The sequence below is a fragment of the Lates calcarifer genome, linkage group LG24 (genome assembly GCF_001640805.2).
Source record: "Lates calcarifer isolate ASB-BC8 linkage group LG24, TLL_Latcal_v3, whole genome shotgun sequence".
NCBI classification, from domain to species: domain Eukaryota; kingdom Metazoa; phylum Chordata; class Actinopteri; family Centropomidae; genus Lates; species Lates calcarifer.
Genome location: NC_066856.1, coordinates 15,409,477 through 15,435,043, shown reverse-complemented (window position 1 = coordinate 15,435,043; position 25,567 = coordinate 15,409,477). Strand labels below are relative to the sequence as shown.

The following is a 25,567-nucleotide window of genomic DNA, read 5'->3' as shown; positions in this document are numbered from 1 at the left end:
TTGTCATAACAAAACCTAAGAGTCTGCAGCCGTGCAAGCAGCACTGCAACACTGTACTATGCAGTGCTCTGACCTAAATGCTAATGTCAGTAAGCTAACAGATATATTTACAGTGATTAATCTTAAGTTTCAAAATCAGTGCAGTAATGACTGTGATGACAATGCCACAGTTTTAAATGTAATCCAGTTTTCAGTTTCATGTAATAAATTCTTTCCACAGATACTGTACCCTTCCTATGTGTTCACTCTGCAGTGGGTCAATGGGCATTAGTTACATAATATGTTCAATTATTCAGATTTGTGTGATGTGTTTGTGCACAATTATGCTATACAAGCTCAAAATTATATAATTGTCTAAACTTACTTGACCTGAATAGGAACATACTGTACATGCTCAGACAGTGGGCACATAGGTTTGTAAGAAAAATTTTACACATTATTCTATGAAATTCTTAACATTTTCATTTTTTGGAACATTTCTAGAATAAACCTTAGTAAAGACTGATAACAGACTTAGCTTGTTTTGACATTTACTGGTAGATCTGTACCCAAACTTTATCAAGAAGGATTTCCATGATCACATGATCGCATGTCATTCTCAAGGACACTTTTACCAGCACAAATGGCTGTAGACAAACATGCTGTCAAACCTGTGGTGCAACAGCTCTTCATAATCACTAAACCACCTGTTCATAAGGAACAACATATGGTGACTTTACTTTTCTGTTATAAAAAGCCAATTATTTAATGCTGATGTTGATGGAGATGCTTGCTCTACTCTCATAAACTCGCTCGCTCTTATGTGTGGGATATTATGTTTTTTTTTTTACAGTGTAGATAATTTAATTATAAAATGCCACAACTAATTTGAAAAATAATACATTTCTTGGTGTTTGCTGATAAGCATTTCAAAGGAATTAATGACTATGACTAAAATGCATTAATTCAATGAGTAAAAGTTAATAATTAACTACTTTCAGTGACATTTTGAAATTGAAACAACAAAGAGGTGACACTGTTCTAGCTGTTATTAAAGGGGTTATTTGTAAGTTTTCTGTGCCCCCAGAGAGAGACAGCTCTTGAATGAATGAAAAACTTATAGCTCCATATAGCTCCTTTGAAAACATCATTGATTAATGGTGAGTTTTATCAGCCTTCAGCATCTCATAGCAAGTTGTTATAACCGATTGCCAGAACCCAACATTGCATCACTGTACGCAATAACTATAAATATGGAGGTACTTTGACGTCATATCTTGAAAATTGTTAAAATGAATGAATAATTGCATAATTTTTGAATATACTGCATGTACATAAAATTTGTTGTTTAATCCATTAAATATATACAAAGGATGTAACAATTCACAGCAGCAAAACTAAAACAGTGACATGAATACATAAAATACGTAAATATGGCCCATTAGCTGGCCTATAAATGCAGGTATCAAAGGAATTTTAAATGTGCAGCTGAAAATGGGACAATTAAGCAAAGGTGGATGCCACACTGACCATTAAAACACAAAAAATTAGAACACATTTCTTAACTAATTCAAAAATATCACAACCCAGGATATCACCAGATGTAAACTAAACATTTAGGAAACATTCTGAATTACATCTCTGATTTCTTTATCAGTAAAGACCTTGAGGCTTTACTTCTTTTAAAACTGGTGCAATAAAGAGGTGCTGAGAAACTCTGTGGTAGGAAGAAGCTCCTCTGGAGGCAAAGGGTGGCCCTGCTCCATATTAGCTACTTCACATTCACATATTAAGCGATTCCATTAATACCCCCCTCCTCATCCCCATGTAAGAGCTGTGCACTTTTGTGCTTCATGGTTAGGAAAAAGGCTTTTAAGAGAAGCCCACAATTAGCAGACTAAATGCAAACCTACACACGCGCTGAGTGCAGATTTTATTTGTAATGAAAACAGGCAGCTGTTTTTTTCCAGCCCTTCAAGAAAATTGGGGTGAGTCATCCCCTGGAAATAGTCAGAATCACTTTGCCTAACATGAGCCTTCAATCCTGGTACTATGGTGTGCTGCTCTGAACGCTTCATTTGGTTAAGAAAACCCAAAAGCAAATCAGGGCAAATGCAGGGTGAATAGCAACAATGTCCTTTGCTGTCTGTGGCAGAATGGAAAAGATAGGGTGTAATGGAAAAGTATAATAGTCTGCCACCTTGTCGGGTTGTGTAAATGTATTCCAGCCTCTCAAGGAAACTAATTAGTGGCACAATTTGTTTGGCAAGCGGCTGAAGGTAATGGATTTGACCCTCTTCTGTTAAATAGAGCCATAACATGATTTTCACTGATTAGATGAGGATAGTAGCAAAAAGACACGATGTTACAGCTCATCTTTTGCAAAAAGAGGCACCTTACATACCAAAATCCACAAGTTTGATCCCTCCTTGCGTCGTCAACAGGATGTTATTGCCTTTGACGTCACGGTGGATGGTCTTGTTGATGTGCAGATGTTGGAGGCCCTGTGGAAAAAAGGGGTTAATGACTTTTTCTGGCAAGCACCTGCCTGCTAAATTATCCCATTTTAACTCTTTTCATTGCAGCAGTTTATACAAGGGGAGGTTGTTCTGTTGAACTCTACAGTACACCATTGTCTCCCCTCCTGCACAATCAAAAGGCTGGACTTACCATGAGGGCCTCATGCAAGATGTAGGCAATAATGGCTTCATCCATTCTGTCTCCTCTCCTCAGCATGCCTTTGGCCAGATCTGTCACCGAGCCACCATTGCAAAGCTGCAACCCACAAAGAGAGCAGGACAATGAGCAAAAAAACCCTCAAACATGAGTCAGCACTTATGCTCAGTTTATACAATATGCCCAAATCTGGGGCATCTTAGATATGCAGAATTTCACAGGGAAACAGCAGAGGATGAAAACGTTTTGATCACAAGATTTCACAGTGAGGAAAAAGGGATGCTGAAAGTAATTCTGTCAATCTTTAGCGGCTTATCTTTCAGAGGCAGCTTAGTGGGAGGTGAAAATCTTGCCCATGGAGAGAATGTACATTTTGTGAGGAGGGTTTTAATCTACGCTGTGATGACTAAGCAGGGTAAATATTAAAGATGTACAAATCATCTTCAAATTAAGTACATCCTCTTATGTTTTCAGACAATGTAGAGGTTTATATTAGAAATGACACAATTTAAAGGCCAATATTTCCTATTGGAAACAGGATGTACTCAGGCTAAAATCAGCATGAAGACTTTCTCCTTCACACAGCTCGAAACATTTCATTTTTGTGTTTATAGGTGTTTTCTTGTAGTGCACTGCATCTAGACATGGACTCCACCGTCAATAGCAATCCGTCTTGGAAAATTACAGAAAATTACCCAGTAGGTTGCCATGGCAACAATAATAACCCTTAATTTGGGCCTTTCTTTGGGAGATGCCAGAGGTATACAGAAAAAAAGCTCTAAGATGTCAATCACAGCGCAAAAGGATGGAAGTGAACAGAAATTGTAGATTCTGCATATGAGCGCTGTTTGTAAACACAGACCTCATCACTCTGTGTGGTAAAAGATATCATCTACATATGCATTAAAAATACAAACACATCCCTCCTCTTCCATTTTGTCATGACTTGTGAATATTTTGCATTTCAACACACATCTTTAGTCCTAACTGCATCAAAAAACATTTTGTATTAGACAGGAAATTTCATCAGATCACAACACTTGTTCTTTTATAATTACACTAATTTCCCACACTTGTAAACTGAAAGCTTAATTAGGCAATAGACATGCAGTGGTGTGTGGTTATTGAGGATAAGAATCAGTCCCCTGCGGCGATCATACTAAGGAAATTGTGCAGCACATATCAGAAAAGGTTACAAATAAATAACTTATATAGCACAGCGTTAATACAACTGAAACACTTTTCAATGCACATTCAAAATGACAAAGCACACCATGGGGCTTATAATGCAATATTTATTTTCCTAGGGTGGTTAGGGAGGCAGGATGTTTACTGCCTGTACTTGTATGATTTTGAAAAAAACCTTGCATAATGGCACTATATAGAAAAACGATGTTATCATTGTGTAGCATGGATGGCTTCCCATGCAATCCTGAGGAAAAAAGTGCTGACTGGGACAACAGTAGCATCGTAACACTGCTATAATATTTGTGGTTGTGTGCCCAAATCTCCAAATGGGGACCCATTATGTCATCGCATTATAATTCCACCCATAGGGCTTGATTGCCTTTGCACAGACAGTACTTTGTGAAAGTGTTTCTGTGTTTCTTACTGCAGCTAATTTAGCAAACAACAGGAAGCTATAAACTGCTTCCTCCATTTAAAGCATACAGTCAGGACTTTTAAAATAGAGCAAAACACTAAATTTAGTTGATGTGAGAGACTAAATTAAACAGGGCAGACTACATATTGTTGTAGTTACATCCTTACAAATGTTTTTGTGTAATAAATACTTTGAATAATTTTAAATTAATCAATAGTTGCCAGTTAATCCTCTGTCGGTCTCTGTAGTAGTTTTGTGTCTCTGTGGTCATTTTGTCTCTCTTTGTTCTCATTTTGCATCTCTGTTTGATCATCATCTCCTTTTGTAGTAGTCACACCTGGCATGAACATGCATCTTGGGTGACCTCAACACAAGTGGACAGCTGAGACACATGGCTGTTTACACCTCTCTAAAGTGACCAGCTGACCACTTGTGTTTAGAGTTCATTACAGCCTGTCAGCAATACCGGTAATCGCCTGGTTTTCCTTGGATTGAATCCTCTGCCTAAACGAAAATAAGGCATCTGGTTTCAGTTGCACTTCAACCATGTACACCAGTGCTCCTCTCCACTTTTTCAATCTTGGCACACTGTCACCAAAACAACCACCACGTCCTGCATTGATTTTCCTGTTTTCTCCTTGTCTGGGAGACATTAGCACTTACACTACAAAATATATGTGGTCAAATGGATCCCATGACCCCTTGGGCCCCTGAGCCTCTGCCTGGTAGGCCTGTTCAGTACTGCTTCCATGCACTAGTTTCTGAGAGTGAAGCAAGTCTTTGACCTTGACCAAGCACGGGCTTAAGTTTTCAATGCTACATTTCGTGTCTGTTTTCTATCTGCCTATCAATCTACCTATCCATCAGGAGCTCAGGGTGCTGTTGCAGGATGGATGGCATGTATCTCAGCTGCCACATGGGGAGCTTAATCACTCCTTCTCTCTGCTATAAGATATGCAGACAAACTGCAGTTAAGCAGAGAATACCGCCGAGGCTTTCAGAGACAGCGCAGTGCTCTGACAATGAGCCGTGCCTGACGTCAGTCCACATCTCTGCTGCCATATCACCTGTCATCATTAAATTACACAGGGCAGACAGACAAATCCATATTAATGAGAGGTCCAGTGCCCTAGATTTAGCTGAGCTAAACGTTAGCACTCTCACCTTAGCCGCAGAGCACATGATCAGAAAGTGATGCTCGACATGAACATTAATTATTTGAGATGTGATGACGACTCAAACCTCTGCAGGGTGGAAACGATATTAAACCTGATTTTCTGACCTTTCTATGAAATGAAAGCTTTAGTACAGATATGTAAACACAGCTAGTTTGAGGTTTCTTTTTTGAAAGACTTTAAACACACTTAAAGACTACATAACACCCTTAGACACTTGATGATACAGTACAGTATAGTAGCAGAGAAATATCTCTGAGAAATATCAGGCTTAAGTATTCAATGTTTGTATAATTCCCAATCCACTATGGAGCACTCAAGAAAAACACAGCCTTTGACAGACATGTTCCATAATTGTGAAGCAGAGCAGCTACTGATTTCCTTTGACTGATTTGTCCTTTCCTGTTAACCTGCAACACATAATCATCAAAAGGGAAAACAGTGTTTCGCAGGACAAGTCAAAGCCAGTTTGACACTATAAAGTTACAGCAGAATAGTTCTACCCACTAAAAAGGTAATTTAAACACTATTTATTTTGATAACAGCAATTAATTATACCTAATTATTTCTGATACAGTTAGATCTTTCACAAAAAAAGAAGTAGTGGTATGGTAGAGGAAGAAAACATGTTAAGATTCACATCTTTCAACTACATATTGTATGTGCACATGAGTTTCCACAGAACTGTCAATTTTCAAAGAATAACCTGAATACATTGAGGACTGAGCGGAATACTCTCCATTACAAATGAGGTCAGGTGCTTGTTTAGTTATGTAAATGAAAGTAGTCGATCAAAGACAAGTAAAAGAAGTGGATGAAACAAATATAAAGATGAAACAAATGGGAACTGCCCCCTCACTCAGAGAGGAGAAACCACAGCGGCCTTTAAAACACACAGGTGCTGACTTTTTACTCAACTATCTTTGATGCACCTTTGCCTGCGAATATAAATCCACATTATGTTTTTATTTACTGCCAGATTATTAGAAATGTAGAGTTGCATCACGTCTGCAACACTGCATGAGTGTGTGAGTCCCTGTGTGTGTGAGACATGCTGGATCATCTCCAGAGAAAGGTGCTTCCATTGTTACTGTGGCCTTATCGTTTACACGGGCATAATAGCTGAGGTGTCTACTTTCTGACACTGTACATTGAAAAGCCCAAACAAGGAATACCATTTTACGCCTCATTGTCAATTAATGACTGGAGGTCATGATGAGTCGGGACAGAGACTACTGGGGGTAAATGCAGACGGCAGCGCTTTATTTATGACTTTCGGAGAGACAATGTGGTGCAGTAAGAGAGGACAAACAAAGGGTTGTCAGTTTCTTCCATACTTGCTCATGGATATTCAGGCCCTTGGCCAGAGTTTGACTTTGCCATGCCACAAACCTGCATGTTGTATTGCCTCTCTTAGAAACCACAGGGAATTTTTGCTTCATCCATCATTTTCTCAGGCTTGACCAAACCCCAAATCTCAATGCTTCTTTCACCATTAAGTTCTTCTAAAAGTGCCATTTGACAAACTCTGGGTGGGCTGTCATATGGTGTTTATTCAGGAGTGGCTCCCTTTCAGCCACTCTACCATAAAGGCATGTTTAATGTAGTGCTGCAGAGACAGTTTGACAAGTTTTTCTATCTCTGTACAAACTGAAACGCCAATTCAATTTTGGTCCTCCATGCCTAGTTACTTCTTCCATTTCCTAATGACTAAGCCCATTAATTTTTAAATACTTGAGAGTTTTGCCTGTACATAGTTCTTTGTATTGACAGGTGTGTGCCTTTCCAAAGATCCTCCAATCAATGTCATTTTCCACAGGCAGAAATGATAGTTCAGAATGGTTTTCAGGTATATAATAATGTTACAACTAGCAATACGGGCACAAAGTAACACAATTTCAATTTAGCATTACGACGCTGTGAGTTTTCATTTTTGCACAATGGAATATGAGCTGCATCTTTGAATGATGAGCTTTTAAAGGTTGGACTAAACAGTGGCCTTCATTTAAAGTCTCTGGGTGAAATCTGGAAGCTCACAATTGAAATGTGCATCCAAATCAGGTTTTTATTTCCAATTAGAGAATATAAGTCACTCCATCATCGCTAACTTTGAAGTATTTTTAAGCTCACTGAGAGCAAAATCAGGCTTCATACATGAAAGCTTGCTCATCTCTGCCCACATCCGCTATCACAAAGGAGCACACTACGGAGGCAAAGCCAAAAGCTCACAGACTCCAATGAGGGGCTAACAAAGAAGAGGATGCAATTTGTATGAATCCTGTTCATAATGAGAGGTCTGCTGTCAGCACAGGGCAGAGAAAGGCTCCTCTCAGCAGAGCTAAAGGATGGAAAATTACAGTTTAGAAAGGAGGGACAGTAACCATGGTGAATGACCACCTCACTCCCTGCTTTCCTGTCTCTTCACCACTCAAAAACCCCATGTGCATCTACTTCAGAGCACCCAAACACACAAGTGCTCAGCCACACAGCCACTGACTAAACTGTCAGGCAGTGATTTCAGCCTCAGGATTAGCCACCAGATTTGGACTGCTGGCTGCAGATTTTTGCAAGGGAAATTTTGAAAATGGATATGCAAACCACAGAGGAAACGGGGGATAAACAAAGTAGCAAAGCTGAGTGAACTCCACTAACACCAGATTCGTGTTTTTACTCATTGTCCTGACATCTAAAACAGGATATAATCAGTACAGTGAAAAATAAGAACTACCCTATCAGATAAAGGTCTTTGTTTTCCTGTGATGCAGCTCATGGTCTGATTATTCACCATCTTAGATTGTACTTGATATCTGAGCAAAGTAATTGCAGGGTCCTCTACAAAGGTCAGGAGGAAGGACAGCGATGAAAAGCGAAGGAAACACAAGCTGGAGAGGTGAAAACTATCTACTGGGTTAGCATAACACTGCTGCTGTTGATGCAAAGCCCACTGAGCTTGGATTACAGAAATATGGACACTGTGTTCTAGCACTGCTGTACCTGATAATGGAAAAGGGGACAGCACAGTGGATCAGTGTTGACCGAGGTGGTCACTGCATTCACAGCACAGTCAAAGAAGTTACTTTGAGACCAAAGACAATGTACACATGCAAAATCCACTGAAGGTTAGAGAATGCTTTTGGTATTCTGTTTAATCAGTCTCTAGTTTGTAAGGGTGCAGTTAAAGGGGTAGAGGGTCTGTACATGGGCTGGGAAACTGGAGATTTGTTTAGATTCATTTATTTTGTATTATTGCTTCATTACTTCATAAAAAAGTTAAATGTTATTTGCTAATGTTATTTAAATATTCAAAGCAATGGGGGGAAATTTGTATTCAGTATTAAGGTACAGCAGTGCTTTGAGCTAAATGCTAACTTGCTGATGTTTAGCAGGTAATTCCTGTCATCACAAAGGTCAAAGATATATCCTCTGGGGCCATGAATGTACAAAATTTCATTCATGCAATCCATACAATATTTGTTGAGATATGTCAGTCTGGACCAAAGAGGTGGACCACCTAAAACTTCTACTTTACATTTATATTTTTAAAAAATACTTCAAAGTACTGGTGGACCATAGCTGTGACACATTTCCTGCTTTCTTTTTTTTTCCTATCAAACCTCTTCAAGTTTGCTGACCATGTTTACCACACATCTTCAGGTTTGTTCTGCTCTCTATCAAAGCAGGAACACAAATTACATGGTGAAAAAGTCAAAAGGCAAAGAAAACTGACATCCTCCACAAACACTTTTCCTCCTCTGAGGTTGACCTCCATTACATGTTTGTCTGGAACTTGACATTTCAAAAAGGGCTACAGCAGGCAATGAAATATGAAAGATGTAGAACTGGGGACCTGGAGGCAAGGCCTGTTTAGATGTACAGAAAACAGCAGCAGCACCAAGGTCCCCTTGAACTTTCACATAAAATAGCACAAATTCACACCTGGACCTAACCATTCCTTTACATCAGCAGGTGCAAGAAAGCAGTCAGAGTCAAGGTCAAATGCATTCTTGTTTTCACTCAGACTATTTTGCATTCAGTCACTAATTAAGCTTAACAAATTGAGTAGTTTACTCTACCACTACCAACCTCAAACAATGTTCTATTGTTTCCATCATTTGGCATATTTTAAACAAAATCCAAACAACAAACATCAGCTACAAAAAGAGACCTTTTGGCCTCTGCTTCAACCTGCCATTTGTCTTAACTAATTCACAGAGATAGCCCCTGTAAACAGAAATCCCTGCTCTCAGCAGGGCACCTATGACATGCACGCTAAACTCCCCACCCCCAACACATCAATGATGCTAACTGGCCTATGACCAAATCCCCCAGGTGGCCTATAAGTAAACTCCCTAGACTGCCCATGGTGGCTTAAACGGTTACATAATCCCAGGCCAGATTTGGTCACCGCTGCATATACCTGGCGAGACATGCTATGTGAAGTACAATCAGACCTTTAATCTGCACTTACACTCTCTTTGTCTGCACGGTACAACCATAGTATACAAACAAATGCAGGGAGAGCTCTTACCTCCAGTACAAGCCACAGCTGATCCCCACATTTTATATCCTTCTTGTAGTACATCCCATAGAACTTGACAACATTGGAGTGGTCAGACAGAGCTTTAAGGATGTTGTACTCTGCTTCGATCTCTTCATCAATATCCTGCAAAACAAGGACACAGATCAGTTGAAATGACAAAAAAGACACATTTCGTCACCTACAGTCATGCTTATCAATCACGTTTCCTTTACCAAGGGAAAAAAACATCTAGTCAGCTCTCTCCAAAGTTTTACCAATCCTCTCATCTAACTCTCACAAAGAAAGCAAATAAGTGAACTCCCCACAATGTCAAACGTTTTTCTTGTTGCTGCTCTTTCGGGCAGTTTATACAGTCTCCATTACTGACAATGTGGGCGAAAAGGGCAAGTTCAGGACATCTTAATTACAGCAATTATGAGATACTCTTCCACTGTATGTTGCAGTCACACTGTGTGATTAAGGCTACAAGACAGGACTATAATAGTCCCTGCATTTTACATAGAAATCTGGCTGATATACATTTAATCTACAAAACTGCACACAGGCACAATTCCATCAATGCCTTATGCCTGCACAGTTGTATAACATCCTGCAATACTACAGTAGTTTTATCGTACATTAAATTTTAAAGTTTTTTGAGTCTCTGGGAACTGTCTTCACTATAATAATGTAATGCCTAAGTGGGATACATGTTCCTTTCTCAAAATGTTTTGCTGATGTATTAAAATGGCTTTGCTTTAATGAAAATATTATTTTGATTCTCTCTGATTCACCTTACAACTGTTTGTGGGGTCTTGATCCACAAGTTGGGAACCAATGCTCTAATGTATACTGAAGCAATAATAGTCGACAGCTCTTGTAAATGGCCAAAGCCAAGTATATACTAGAGCATATGAATAGATCTATGCATGAAATAATCAACCCAGTGATTAAAATAGCAGTAATGATGGCCCTTGCAGACTAGTGGTCTGTGGATAATCATTTCTCAATAATGAGAAAGAGTAACAAATTCACAAAAGACTAATGAGACTTTTATTAAGACGATGGCTGGATTTAATATATGAAAATGGCTGCTCATTAGAGCTGCTAAATAAGCCATACAGTTCACTGTACCTTCAAAAATAGACAACACAGGCAGTGTTATCTGTTTATACAGGACACTGTGACAGCATATCAAGCTGTTTTCATAGTTGTTCTAGACTAAAAGAAACAGCATGACAAAATAAAGCAGCAAAACCTTCAGTCTTTAAGTCTAAAAGCAGTGACCTGTGTTTGTATTACATTTAAGAAAAGACCAGTAAATGTCTCTGTTTCCTTATTGCTGAAAAATGTAGTACCTCTTGCTAAGTAATGTTTACTAACTGGAACATGTTGTCACTCTTTGCTTTTAAAGGATGACTCAGTCCCAGCACTCTCACGTATCTCCGCTGTATGTCAAATTGTTCTTTGCTTCAGGCCAAATTTTGCTGCAAATATGTTTTGGCTCAACTCTAAAGATCTTCACAAGCAAAGGAGCTCAAAAATGATCAGAGTGCTGCTATGATATGTCCCCGCTGATGATGAACAATTCATTAGAAGCAATTTGCTGATATAATTTGCTGATGGTTGTAGATGGAAGAATAGTTAGAGGAAAGCTCTTCTCTAAATGTCCTGTGCAGAGAGTAAATAAAGCAGAGCAGCATGATGTTTATCTTGTCCACAGGCTGGCTAATGAATTAGTCACTATGCTGATGATGTGTCAGTTTTTTTTTCCACCTATTGATTTCCTCTATGTGAAAGGGTAGCATCCTTTCGGGAAAGTCTGTCTACTGTAATGCTGCACTTATGGGGCATTTCCTTACTACTCAGTAAGGTTCTCAGATCAGTTTGACTTGATACTAATCAGAGTAAAAACCTGAAATAAAAGTCTAAATGTAAGTTAACAGACTCTTGTGATTGTAAAAAATAGTCAGTACATATTACAACGAATTGTAAACTGTAAGTTTAAGCAAGTAAAAATGTTAGTTCTGATCTAATCTGTATTGGTGTCTGAACCTCTAAAATACAGATGCTATAAATATGATTTAAGGCCACAAGACAGCAACATGTCCTCCCTGTACCTCCACCAAGAGCATAAACACACCACAAGCTTATAGCTGCTTTAGCAAGCACTGACTACAGCACATGCATGGCACAGAGTAAGGGCCTTATCCAAACCACTACAAAAACACATGAACCTCAGACTACACTAGCATAAAGAGTGGTGCAACATCAGATCTGGGCCTAAGTTCACTGAAATACATTCATGTTGGACATTCCAGGTCAGACAGTCAACTTACATGAATGGGATCCAGTATCTTCACTGCTGCTTTACTTCCATCAGTTTTGTTAAGCACCTTGTAGACTTTTCCGTAGGTCCCTTTCCCGATTGTCTCAATGATTTCCCAGGTGTCAGTGGGATCTGGAAAGTTGTCAAAGACAATCGATTTCCCTGATTGTGGAAACATCTTCAGAAGAGATCTCCTTTTGAAAGAAAAACACAAGGGTCACTGTTAGAGAAGATGAAGGCAGCTGGGAGAGAACATTGTGTCAGTATGCAGGCTGGTGGGCTTATACTGTTATTAATCCATGTGAGAACTTTGTAAACATATTAGTGAAGAGCTCAGCTGAAGGAGACTTAAAGCCCAGTGTGCAGGCACACATAGGAACACACGGAAAATTATAATGTTAACAGTGAAGTAAAAAACAGATAATCAACTCTTAGTACAGCCTTTACTTGTATGGACTCATCCATATCCCAAAAGACTGGGTGTCTAATTATTAGTAGGGCTGATGTTTCATAATTATATTACATTTAACACACTGTAGCTAGGTGCTGGATATAGATAACTCATATGAAGGGATTAACATGTTACAATGTTGGATGATATTGTGACGGTTTTTATATTGGGACTGACTGAATTAAAAGGCTTAACTATCACTGATGCATATGATATTGTTGGTAAATGCAGAGCCTTTATGCAGTAGCTGTAAAAAATTTATCTTAATGATCATGACATTCAGTAATCAGGAGCTTTCAATAATCTCAGCAGTCAGTGTTTATCATTTTAAAGACTGGCGTAAAGGTGCGTAATTGGGATTGTAAATCATTTTTCAAAAACAGTATCTGATCAGTGCGAGCTGCTGAATTGAGTGTTTTACAATTCATACATCTCATGACGTCTGCTGCTCTGATATGTGCTACTCTAACAGGGGTGTGTGTTGCCTTCTTTCAGAGCCAATCAAAGCAGCCTCAGTTTCTCACCCTATTCTGTTTTTCCTTGTGCATTTGGATCACACATGTAATATTTATCAGACTACATCCATAAAGATAGAATAATAATATAAATACTCTAGATGGACAGAGAACAGGGTTATATCTTTGCAGGGAAATGTGCAAAATAAAGTTAGTCAGATCCAAACAATCATTACACAGGAAACACTGTTAAATCCCACATAAACACAGCTTTCATAAACCCTTCAAGATGAGGGGGGGCTATTTCTGCCTTCACAGTTTTCAAAATTTAAGTCACACAAACATCACCGAAACTACAACTACAATAAAAGCTGAATAAATTAAAACAAACTTACATTGTTCTCTAAAAAATATGTAGGCCATTTTTCAAAACCAATAATCCATTTCTGTGCAAAAGGTTAGCATGGAAGCAGTGGCAGGCTAGCCTGGCCTGGCTGTGAGCGTGACCCCACAGAGGAGGAGCTAACATGAGCTTATCTCACTAGCAATTCCCCTGCTCCGTGGCTGCCATTGGAAACCATCTCTAAGTGGTCAGAGGTACGGCAGGATTAGCAGGAATTAGCGACCGTTGCAGTGTGAGCCTTTCCCCATATAGATGCCCATTCATACACAAAGGAAAGCTGGTTAGAGGCCCTAAGTGCACAGAGCTGCAGAGGGCCATTCCTCTTTTTATTATCAGTGGTCACTTTATTTATGTTCAGAGAGGATTGCTACCCAGGGTGCTATCTCAGACTCATTTCCCATGAGTTGTTTTATCTAAACTAGTTGGGATCATTATGATGATTTAAATCAGTTTACTGTGAATAAATCAGTCTGGAGTGAGATAAAACTGGCCGACACAACCATTATTTTTACAGAGATATTATCAGTCATTACCTATGCAGAGCAATTAGACTGCTATACATGCATCCACATGTAAGTAATTGCACTCATGTTTGCCTAATGTACAGTGCCTAAATAACCTGCAGACATCTTCAATAATACACCACTGCTTCTATATGTGACAACATGCTGTGACACATGAGACAAGAGGGCGAAACCTAAGGACTCACACTGGACACCTCCAACAGGAGCACAGGTTGCAAGGAAATAACCCCTTAGAGGAGAGAGAGAGTGTGTGTGTGTGTTTGTGTGTCTGTCTGTATGCATGGGCTTATCTAACCTTGTGTACCCTGGAGCACCGGCTGGTTGTCACTATTAGTTAGTTGTATAGGGATGTGGCATTAACCACAGTCTGTGTACAACTGCACAAATAATGAACCATATAAGGCATGTATAACTGAGCATGTATTTAGTGTATGAGCAGATGCACTCCTGTGGTTTTGAAAGAAACAAAGCAGATTTTTTAAATGTCAAAAATAATTTGAAGTTGGAAATTTCACATTGTTTTCGCTGGAAGCTAAAGATAAATTGCAGTCAAAGGGTTAGTACACATGTACTCTTTGATCTGAGTCATGTCTCAGCAGAGGTTTGGCCACTTGAAGCTCTCAGAGGAAACAGAGTATCCATTTGGCAAAAAGGGGACACCGACCCGGACTAATCTGTGACGCTGATGAGGGGGTTAAAGTTTCGGCTTAACCTTGGCACAGGTGAGACTGCTGGTCAACGAGCCAAGATAATCTGCCTCACTGGTCACATCAAAGTCAAAAAGCACAATACTTTCACTTAGAGTTTTGTAAAATAATACTGAAGTGGAAATATGGAAGCAACCTGACAAAAATCACAATCTGTGTGTTCCAGACAAAAATCTTAAAGGCAATTATATTAAAAAAGCAAAGCCAGTGATGAGTATTACTGCTGAGCAGCTAATGGTAACATAACCTTTTTATACACTTAGCATACATGACAATACTCTTAAAAGATTTAAAGTTATTTACTGACCTGTGATGACTGATGGTGACAGGGAACAAGGCGACAGACACACATATACTGTATGGTAAGGATAAAGCATAGATTTACACATATGGACAGACACAGACACACACACACACACACACTGTACTGTATGCATAGGTAAACAAACAGATGCAGTGTGCCAAGCCACTCCCAAAGTTTGCAAATAAGAAACCCAAATGAAGTAGCCATGTTTACATTTCATGAAGCAGAGAAAGCAAATAAAAGGTGAACACATTTAAGCTTTTAGTTATAAGTATTAGTAGCATATTTAGTGCCATAAAAAAGCCAAAAATCATTATCATACTTACTCTGTCTTAAGTGTATTTACATGCTTGGGTATCAGTTGTGGATGATAGCATTAGCAGGCAAGAGTAAGGATGTTGCTCCTGTGTGCCCCAACCTCCTCTGCTATGTATTATACATCAGGAATAAGGAACACAATATTGCAAAGCATACCAGAGTTATTAGGTTCAAGTAATTAGTTTAAGTAATTAGTTTTGAGGCGTCCAGTAGCCGATGAGTCTGATGGTGTCATAAATTAGCCTGGAGAAGCCAAGCTAACAACAGGAGAGTGCACAGTCGACAGCAAGGAGCGAGTCAGGTGTAATAGGCCATGGCTGCACTGGAGCGCTCTCAGCATCGTTTAGCAGTGTCCCATTACACAGGCACTGCTGGGAAAGAGCTGCAGTGGGGCTGAGCCAGAGCTGGACTGAGAGTTCAGCTCAGAGACTAATGGTGGTTGGTTGATGGTGCATTTTTACATCAATAAATCATTACCAGAGTCATTTTAAGGTATTGGTAGGCAAGTAGATACCACAATAGCTAAAGATCAGCAGTAACTGACCAGTGGATTAAATTTTATAGAAATTACTTGTACTGCTATAGGACAGTGTTTTCAAACACAAACATTTTGTAATCAGGCATTAATAACATTTATAGGTTTTAGAAATTGTGACTGGTTGCTAATGATTATTAATACATCTACAAATGCTAAGTGGATCAGCTTAAATCCATTAATAAGAACATTTAATTTGCCAGTTTGGGTTGAGAAATATCCCCCTCTGGTATGTATTTACCACTCCAGTTACACACTTACCTTGGTTTAAAATCTCTCTAATTCACCACTAAAATCCATTTATTAAGAACTCACTACTCTTGCAGGACCATGGATGTTAGGAGATGAGCAGCACCCTAACCTGGGCTGCATTTGTTTATCTTGCTAACTAGTTGCATTTCCCCTTGCCGTTTAGCCTATCTGTCTCTCGCAGCTATTTGCACACCTTGGCTTGCTAACACGTGAGGTCTTAAACTAGCCTGCTACTGTAACATACACGCAATAGTAGGCAGAATGGAATGGATGTACTTATTGTTACAATTTGGGATGGTTCACAAATTATTCCAAAGGTGCTAACCAGATCAACAGCACTAATTAGCTACTTTTGTTGTGGCAGTTTGTTATCAAGTGAAGCTATTTCCTGTCAATTAATAACGTCAGTATTTCCACACCTGTTTTACCGTGCTAACATGCGAGTTAGCAAGCTAAGCTGCTATTTCCACACCTGTTTTACCGTGCTAACATGCAAGTTAGCAAGCTAAGCTGCTATCTCCACACCCGTTCACCTTGTTAACATGCAAGTTAGCAAACTAAATTGTTATTTCCACACCTGTTTTACCGTGCTAACATACAAGTTAGCAAGCTAAGCTGCTATCTCCACACCCGATCACCTTGCTAACATGCAATTTAGCAAAGCTGCTATTTCCACACCTGTTTTACCGTGGCTAACATGCAAGTTAGCAAACTAAACTGCTATGTCCACGTTCCTTTACCTTGCTAACATGCAAGCTGTTAGCAAGCTGCTATTTCCACATCTCTTTGTTAAAACTGATGAAGTGTTGTAAAAACATAAATTAAGAAATTGTTAAAATTCATAGTCGGAGGTAACTTACTTCTTGTTTTAGACAGTAGGGAATGCATGGCTTATATTTGTAACGGTAAAATATGACTCCTAAGGTAGTTAGATCCATTACCCCTTAACCTCTTAACACAGCTGCAGAGTTGATGGCTTATTAGAAAGTCAGTCCCATGACCCTTTTAAACCCTTCACACTGTATTAAGGGCCAAACCAGTAAATCCTCTTATGTTAAGCATACTTAGATGCCTGCCACCCTGTATATTTTACTCATTTTTCTATGAATTGTGTCATTTGTTTACATTAATAACACCTTTGATTTGACAATGCGTGCAACACTTTAAAACTTTGCCTCATTACATCTTTTAACAACCTCTTCATGAAGTGGAAAAGTGAGATTTCATGCAGCTATGACTTACTCTGCAAATTATTGATTCTGCTCAAACTGTCAGAAACTAATTGCTCTTGCAGTGAGGCTGTTAATTTATCATACAGATTAACAGATGGCACAGTGATTGTTTTCCACCAAACACTCAGAGGCACATATCCATCACAGAGAGAAAAACTCTCAGTGAACTCAAAACCTAAAGATTATTACCTCAGTGTGTTCATCTAATTATTGTTGCTCCAACTCGATTCAACATTTTGAATACATAAGAAAAAGTTTGGAGTGTTTGAAAATGTTTTCAGCATTTATGCCTTTTATTGTCATAATATCAGAAACCTTAAAATTAGAAGTACGTTTTCACTCACTTGTTACCATATTATGGTCTCATATAGCTGAAATATTGATGTCAGCTTCTCAGTTATCAGCTCCGAATAACAAATATGGCTGCTCCTGTTCCTTGCTGCTGTGTGTTGATGCTTATACAGTATTTAGCTATTTCTGATAACTGACAAGGTCATAAAATATAAAGAAAAATCAATCATGACAGTCTATTAAAGCTCTCTATGAAATGGTTGAGAAGAAGATCTAATTCTTCATCTTTAAAGAGGAACTACTGTAGGTCCAGTGCCATAAAATCTCATCATTCATTTGGTTTGGGGCCCTGTATTTTTTGGCAATAATAAGTCAGGGGCCCACTGATGTCTCTGTCCATTACAAGTACACTGTGAATCCTTGCTATGACATCAACCCCGCCAATGATGACCCCCACGCTCTCTGACTTGGAGGTACCCTGCATGATCAACGTGCCGACTTAACTGTAACTCCCTCAAGCGCATCCTCCAGGCTTGGACGTCTGCAGCAAACCAACCTAATTTCCTGCTCCGCTGCTTTACAAATGACGCCTGGAAGCTGAACAAAAACCAAGGATGGAGATGCACTGATGGCCATAATGGCCGTATGATTAGAGCAGACAAAGGTCCGGCTCAGTGTCCAGACTGCACACACTTCTAAGCCTTTGGAACAGTTTAAAACAGAAAAATACAAATGATGGAAGATGTCTGTAGAAGGAATTTTTAACAATTACATAGTAACATCATCCACAGCTGTACTTTGTGTTGACCACTCATGGTAAACAGCATGTTAACATACTGCCTTTAGTTTCCAAAGCACCACTGTGCCTAAAATCATTGAGCTGCTTGTATGGTTGTCATCTTGTTTTCATGTTACTTGTGTTTCTGGCGTGAACTTAATTTCCTTCCTGCACATACTTCAGAAATAGTTAAGACACTGGGTGGTTAGAAAAAGCAATGGTAAACCTCTAATGAAATGGAAGAATAGATTTAATCATCATTGTATTTTTTATGATTGGATTTAACATTTAAACATTTAATATTATGAAAATATCTCACATCATTACATCACTGAATCTTTTTGCCAACATGGAAACCGTAACACTGTTGCAAAAGTTTAATGTACGTCAGGGTTGTACAAGACCTTCCAAATGAATACACTATCTTAACAGTCCGCCTCTTTCTGCCTAATGCCACATATGAAATATTGGATGAGAACCCATGTGTGACACACAGCCAAATGTGTGACGTCTTACATAAGCAGTTAATAGGCTTAATTTCCTGACAGGTAACCTACATACTGCTCTACTTCTCTGCCTCTCACCCACTGATTAGCCACTCCTCTCAAACACTGTGAAGAATCGTCCTCTCTGACTGACACTGTACTGACTGGATATCGCATCTTATGAAACACTCATCTTAGAAAGATGGCTGCCTGATCAAATAATCCTTCTTGCATACTGTACAGTACTGTACGTCATTCCAGTTTGATTCGGCTCATGTGCTTAGTTCGGTTTTCTCAGTTCATGCATGTTTTGACTGTGCCAGAATAAAGTATAAAAATTAATAGAACTTTAGTAAATAAAGAATATCCAGTGACTTTGTGGCTAGAAAATCTATTTCCATAATTATGACATAAATAAACATTCAAACACATACTTACGTACATGCAATCTGGCCGGTTGTAAAAAAAAAAAAAAAGCTCATTTTCATTGCTTTATGCAACTGCTTTTACACAGCTGTGAGTCTTCTGTATATTTTTTTATGCATTAGCACATGTTTAGATACCCATCCTAGCCTACTTTACACAACAATTAATCTGTACTTCATTGTAAAATTAGAATTAGTAAGATTTAATTAACAAAATGTCTTACCTGAAGTTGAAGAAGCTGTTTTCAGACATGCTTTCAGACCTACTCTGCCGACAGATAATTTGTGAAATGTTAGGATTCAGGACAGTATAAGGGGTTGAGAGCAATTATGTTGTTGAAAATGAAGTGGCACTGGAATGACAAGGCAAGTCATTCAGCTTTGTCTCTTGTAGCCCACTCATTTAAACTCTGCCTGCATTGTTATTTTGAATATGTCTGCACTATGTCATAAACTAGGTAAATGTTCTTGATTCAGACAGACATTTTACATGAAAGCATAACTAATTGTGGGCTATAAATTTCAATATCAATTTTCTTGACTTTTACTGCATTTTTCACTGCACAGAAAAAGAAAGTGAATATATTTTGGAGATCATTTTTGCTGCAGTGGTAACATACTAGTCTGAAGGACAAGCAGCCATTCATGAAGGTTGATTGATTGACAGGGGTATTGATTGATTGAACAGTCTCTCACTCTTTGTGTGTGTCCACATGTGGGAATCGATATCAGCCTCATATCGCTACAGACCCCATCAACACTACAACATGCAGGCCCTGCTGCTTCCTGCTGCCTCCTGCTTGACAATTCCAAGCTTAATTCTGGTCTGAATAACGTCACTAAGGTTGAATTTATGTTTTATTTTCCTTATTGTATCCAGCAACCCTCAATTTTAAGGGTCACATGCATGTAAATATCTTGAACTGCTTGCGTATTCATACTGACCTACACGAGCTGTTGACAGTTTACTCGAAACCCTTGATTCAAACGCCTTTTCTCCTCTGCCTATTTTGTACACTGCTGCTAAAACAATTCATACAAACTGTGTAACAGTGAGCCTTTGTCTCCTTCCTCCCCTGTACTAATCACGTGGTGATACTTGACAGTGTCGAACACAATCAGGCGAAATCAGAGCTTCAAGGAGATTCAAGGAGGGACGCTCTGATTGTTGATGCCTCTGTGATGCAGATCAGTGGATGGCTGGCTGGGTCTGCGGCACCCGAGTTGACTCCGTCTGTGAAGACTGATTGAATAAGGCTACTGATGAGGCTATTGTGGCCGTAGGTACGTGGTGTGAATGCCTGACAGGCCCGTGGCTGCCATGAATGACTGGCTGCCATTGTGGCAAACCACTGGGCCGTGACTTCCCCAGCTGTGGTATATAGCATATCATGAGCCACTTAAATGAGTATTGGGATTGTCCAGTTGATAGAAAGATCATTAGGATATCATTGGCACAACCAAATACATGCATAAAGCTCCATTTTGGCCAAACTTTTCTCATCTGACCTGACAACCTTGCTCATTCAAACATTTACTGTTGCTTTGAAAATGAAAGAACATAATTTGTGTTCTCATCCATTTTTGTTTCTCTTTCATTTGTGCAGAGGACAATGCAGTGTTAAGCTTGCAGTTTGTTGATTATATTTAAGCCGTGTAAAGTCAAAAATGCCTTGAGGTGAAATTGAAAGAGAAAAATAAATGTTTGTCAGCTGCATAGCTAATCTAACTGTGGAAACATAGGAGTAGCTTGAGTGCTATGGTTTGCATGTGATGTTAATGAATTTGTTGCGGGTTGTGTGATGTGAGTTGGGTGAATGGCAGTGTATTTATAGCAGCCTTTGATATACAAAAATTGAATTCTCATTTAGATCTCCATAATTGCAGATCCCAACACAGGGATCACACATCTGCAAATGCTAATTTGACCTGCCCAAGGGAAGTGACATTTACTTTCTGGTTAACTATTTGTGTTCTACAAATGTACAAAGCACATTAAGAACTGTGTTTACACTAAAGACATTTAAAACCCAACTTTATTTCAGTTATAATGTAATTTATTAAATTGAGTTTTTCCCCCTTTTCTCCAATGGAATATGAACAGACAGCTATCACTGGGCACCGTGGTGTTTTGAGCTAAATCCTATCTTTAGTATTCAAACATGCTTGAACCAACCACCAGGAAACTGGTTCAGCCCTGGTGGTTGAGCCAGTTAGGGCTAACGGACAAAAGAGACTACAGATTATAACTATAAATAACTATAAAAATTACAAAAGCTCAACCTGTTCATGCTCTGCCTTGAGCTAAATGCTAAAATCAGAATACTAACAAGGCCATGGTGACCATGCTTACAAGCTGATGTTTAGCAGGTCAACTTAAAGTTTTGACTTGATGGTGCTAAATGAGAAGTTAGGAATTACCGAGGTGATTACATTTAATCCTGTGGGGGACATGAATGGGAAATTCCAAGGCAAACCATCCAATAGTTGTTGAAATATTTCTGTCTGGATCATCTCCAGAATCATGTTGTTAGCCAGCGTGGTTACAGTTCTTCTAGGACTGGCATTTCAGTTAGTAAATAAGTACATTAAATACATGAAGCACAATGTGAACAACAAACAGCTTTTTACCATTTCTGCCCACTCCTGTGCCATCCCACATGAGTGCAAACAGTGGGGTTCATGACATGATGCTGAGTAGTCCCAGGAGTGACTCATCTTCAAAACAGAGTTCATCCTCATCACCAGTCAAGAAGAGTTGTATAACTTGATGATGCAAATGTCCTGCGTTGCTCTTCTCTATTCATTCCCCCTCCACTGATTTTATGAGCATTTATGTCACAGTTTTGTGTTCTGAAGTTCTAAGTTTATTTGCCTTATTAGGAGGTTTGACTTTTCAGATGACCTTGAGAGTTTTACTTTGAGTTTTCCCCTCCTCATCTTATTTTGTCATGCTGGAATTTCCTGATGGAGTAAACATATTGAATTTAGGATTTGGCTGAACCTGCTTTTGTGCCATATGGCCACAGACATGGTTTTCCATGTTCAGCAGTGCTGGCAGCTATAGCTGAGATTCACAGCCATAAACGCACCCAATTCTCTTGCAGTCATCTCACATGTGGTTATACTAAAAATCAGCCACAGAATACACAAGCGTATGTATTTTTCATGTCTGTAGAATCTCAGTGCATGTCATGCTACTGTGTAAAACAATAGGGGAAGCTGCCATGTGTGAAAAGAACAGGCAGCTTCATTGGGAAACCCAGCACTGTGTAATTAGCAGCTGTTAACATAATAGAGGTCAAGAAGAAGAGAATGCACAGAAAAGCCCAGCTTCCCCTAATCTGAGAGAATCCCTCCCAACTGAAATAAAAAAAGGTTGGACCAGGGCTATCAGATCATTTGTAGAGACACTGTGTTGCATGAAATCACCGTCAAACTGCAAAACATGCCTGTCTCACCTAGCTCTGACTTCTATTCTTTACTTTTACATTTTAATTTTTTCATTAACCTTGCTAGAAAAGACCCACAGGACTGTGACTGAATCCAAATCAAACAGTACTGGAACACATCAGGAAATAGACACCACTGCTGAGACAATGCCTACTCATAAATACATGGTTGTCTGGGCCACACTGAAACATGACAGACAAAATCCAAATCTTTCCTAGTCATCAGCAAATATTGTGATGGATTTATATTTGGAGTTGTGTGTCTGACCAGATCCAGTCCCCTTCAAATGAGTTTTTTTTTTTTTTTCTTTTTTCGTGCCCAAGATGTCTGATTTGTCCTGCGTCACTGGACCAACAACCAACAGGATTTGAGGGTGGGGTCGAGGTTCCTTCATGCTGTCAACTTGCGTATTCTTCTACGTCACATACCATCATCTCCTCTGTGTCCAAATGATGCATTCATGAATGCAGCTGTCCCCAGTTTGTTAGTTACTAGGGGGGAGAGAAAAAAGAAGCCTGTGCAGTTTTGTTGTTTGATTTTTTAATTTATTTTTTATTATTTCATTTTGTTACTTTTTGTTCCCTGCTGTTTGCACTACCACAATATATACACAAGGTAGACATTAAAAACAACCATTCAGAGCCTACAGCATATATCCATTTATCATTTTGTGTTCTTTTTTCTCCCATGAGGTACCCCTGTCAGTCTGAGGACACCTGGGGGGTACAAACCAAAAAAACAGTCAGTGCCTCTGACCCTGAAAATAGAGGTCATACCAGCTTTACATATTTCCCTCAGTGCAAAGAGACAAGGCTGAGGAGGTGCTGTACACAGAAATACATCAACTTTAGTGTAACAGTTGAGGCATTTAGCGCGATCAGAGTACAATGTGTTGGATCAGACGTGTTTATTGTTTTGTAAACATACTCCTCATACAGTATGTTGTGACTGAGTGCAGCCATCTTGTTCCTCCAGGAGTGAAATCACACTCAAGGTAAATCATGACTATGGCAGCATGACGTCCCCACCCCGCCCCACACCCAGTGGCTGTATAACGAAGGGGCTGCCTTTGCTGAAAGTGCAGTGTGTGTGTGTGGAGGGGGGGGGCAAGATGGGGTTTGGTTTATAGGGTACTGTTTGCTGGATTCCCCCAGAATACATTATGCCCCCCCTGCGCTTATAAGCTTGCGAGACTATTATCCAGCAGCCCCCAGTAAGTTCTTATCAGTGGCAGCCAGATGGAGAGCACACCAGCAATACCTCAAGACTTGTTGATCAAAAAGGCTGTCATTGTGTGTGTGTGTGTATGTGTGTGTTGGGGGGGGGGGGTCTTGGTTTAAGATTAGCATCTCTGCATTTTTATCTATTTTATAATTGTCAACAGAAGTCTCATTAATGACTATTATTTCCTTTGCTGGATTTATTTGTCAGTTTGGACAGCTTGAAGGGTTTAAAAAAAACAGGTTTAAAGAACTGACAAAGTGTCTGTGTTTTCCTATCCATGTCTTTGGCTTACTACATGTATTTAAAGGCTATAATAAAACTCAGCCTACTCTCTAGAAGAGGCTTGTTACTGTTCACCCATCAGACTGAATCTAATCAGCTGTGGGAAGGCAAACTGTGCATTGTGCGTGAACATGACAAGAGTGTACTGGATACAATACTGTCCTCTAGTGCCTCTTACCACCAGCAGCTCCATGGTGTGCTATGCTGAAGCACCCCAGCTGTTATCCAGTGGTCTCATGGAGCAAATAAGCCAGAGGATTACACACTATGGCAGGGAGAGCAACAAAATGTCCATGCACGTTTTCACTCCCAATAAAAGGCTCAAGATGAGACTGTGATTGCACGTTGTTGACTGCACCACCAGCCATCTCATGTCACTGCAGAAAAGGGACAAGAATAGGCATCCACCAGTGCGCAGACTCCAGCCCCCACCTCAATTCTACCACAGGGGGAAATACCCATAATGCACTAGTTGATGCTTTTGTATTGAATTGGCATCGCATTGGTGCTCTGACCCACTTTTTCAGCAGCAAGCAGGTTATTTTGAGATTTCATTAGCGGGAAGACCAAGGGCAAAACGAAAGGTGAAGAGTCTCATACAGACACCCGGACCAACTGTCTGTTCATTTTGGGGGAATTCAAATATGTCCGAGCACCTGTCAGTCCTGTTTCTGTGCAGCTTGCCTGCCACAGAAATTCTACCCTTGTTTAAGTATGTGTGTCTAAATGCAAACAGAACATGAGTAACTCTGATGACTACTAGTATGTATGTAAGTTGTCAAGTTTTCTAGTTGTGAAGATGATGTTTTTGCTCAGGGGGAATGTGTCATTGAGTTTAAAGCTTGATCCTGTCTCTGCTGCTGTTCTCAAACACCAGACACACCCTGCAAACCTACTAAAGATATAAATCCATTTAAATACCAGGGATGACTTGGACCACTCATCAACACACTTCAACATCTTAGAATAATCTTGTAATTGTGAAAAAGTGACATTACATTCACTGTTTTTGGAGCCAAGGACTCTGCTCCCCAGAGAGCATAAAATCAATTGCTCAAGTCTGAGCCTTTTCGCTCCATTACAGGCCTTGTAATCCTTTATATAATGTCTGAAGTATTTATTATGCAGCAGGTCTGGCACACGCTGCCAGTACAACAAAACATAACC

General features: G+C 39.5%; 1 protein-coding gene across 2 annotated transcripts in view; it reads right to left on the bottom strand.

Annotated features, from left to right (window-relative positions):
• Window positions 1-17,221, bottom strand: part of myo3a (myosin IIIA) — a 49,866-nt gene extending 32,645 nt beyond the window's left edge. For both annotated transcript variants that reach the window (XM_051066931.1, XM_051066932.1), the window contains exons 1-6: window positions 17,091-17,221; window positions 15,129-15,176; window positions 12,292-12,475; window positions 9,962-10,096; window positions 2,650-2,754; window positions 2,384-2,483 (exon numbers count right to left, since the gene is read on the bottom strand). In XM_051066931.1, coding sequence (XP_050922888.1) covers window positions 2,384-2,483; window positions 2,650-2,754; window positions 9,962-10,096; window positions 12,292-12,459 — 508 coding nt within the window. In that variant the 5' untranslated portion in view covers window positions 12,460-12,475; window positions 15,129-15,176; window positions 17,091-17,221. The remainder of the gene's footprint in view (window positions 1-2,383; window positions 2,484-2,649; window positions 2,755-9,961; window positions 10,097-12,291; window positions 12,476-15,128; window positions 15,177-17,090) is intronic.
• Between the last annotated feature and the right edge of the window lie 8,346 nt (window positions 17,222-25,567).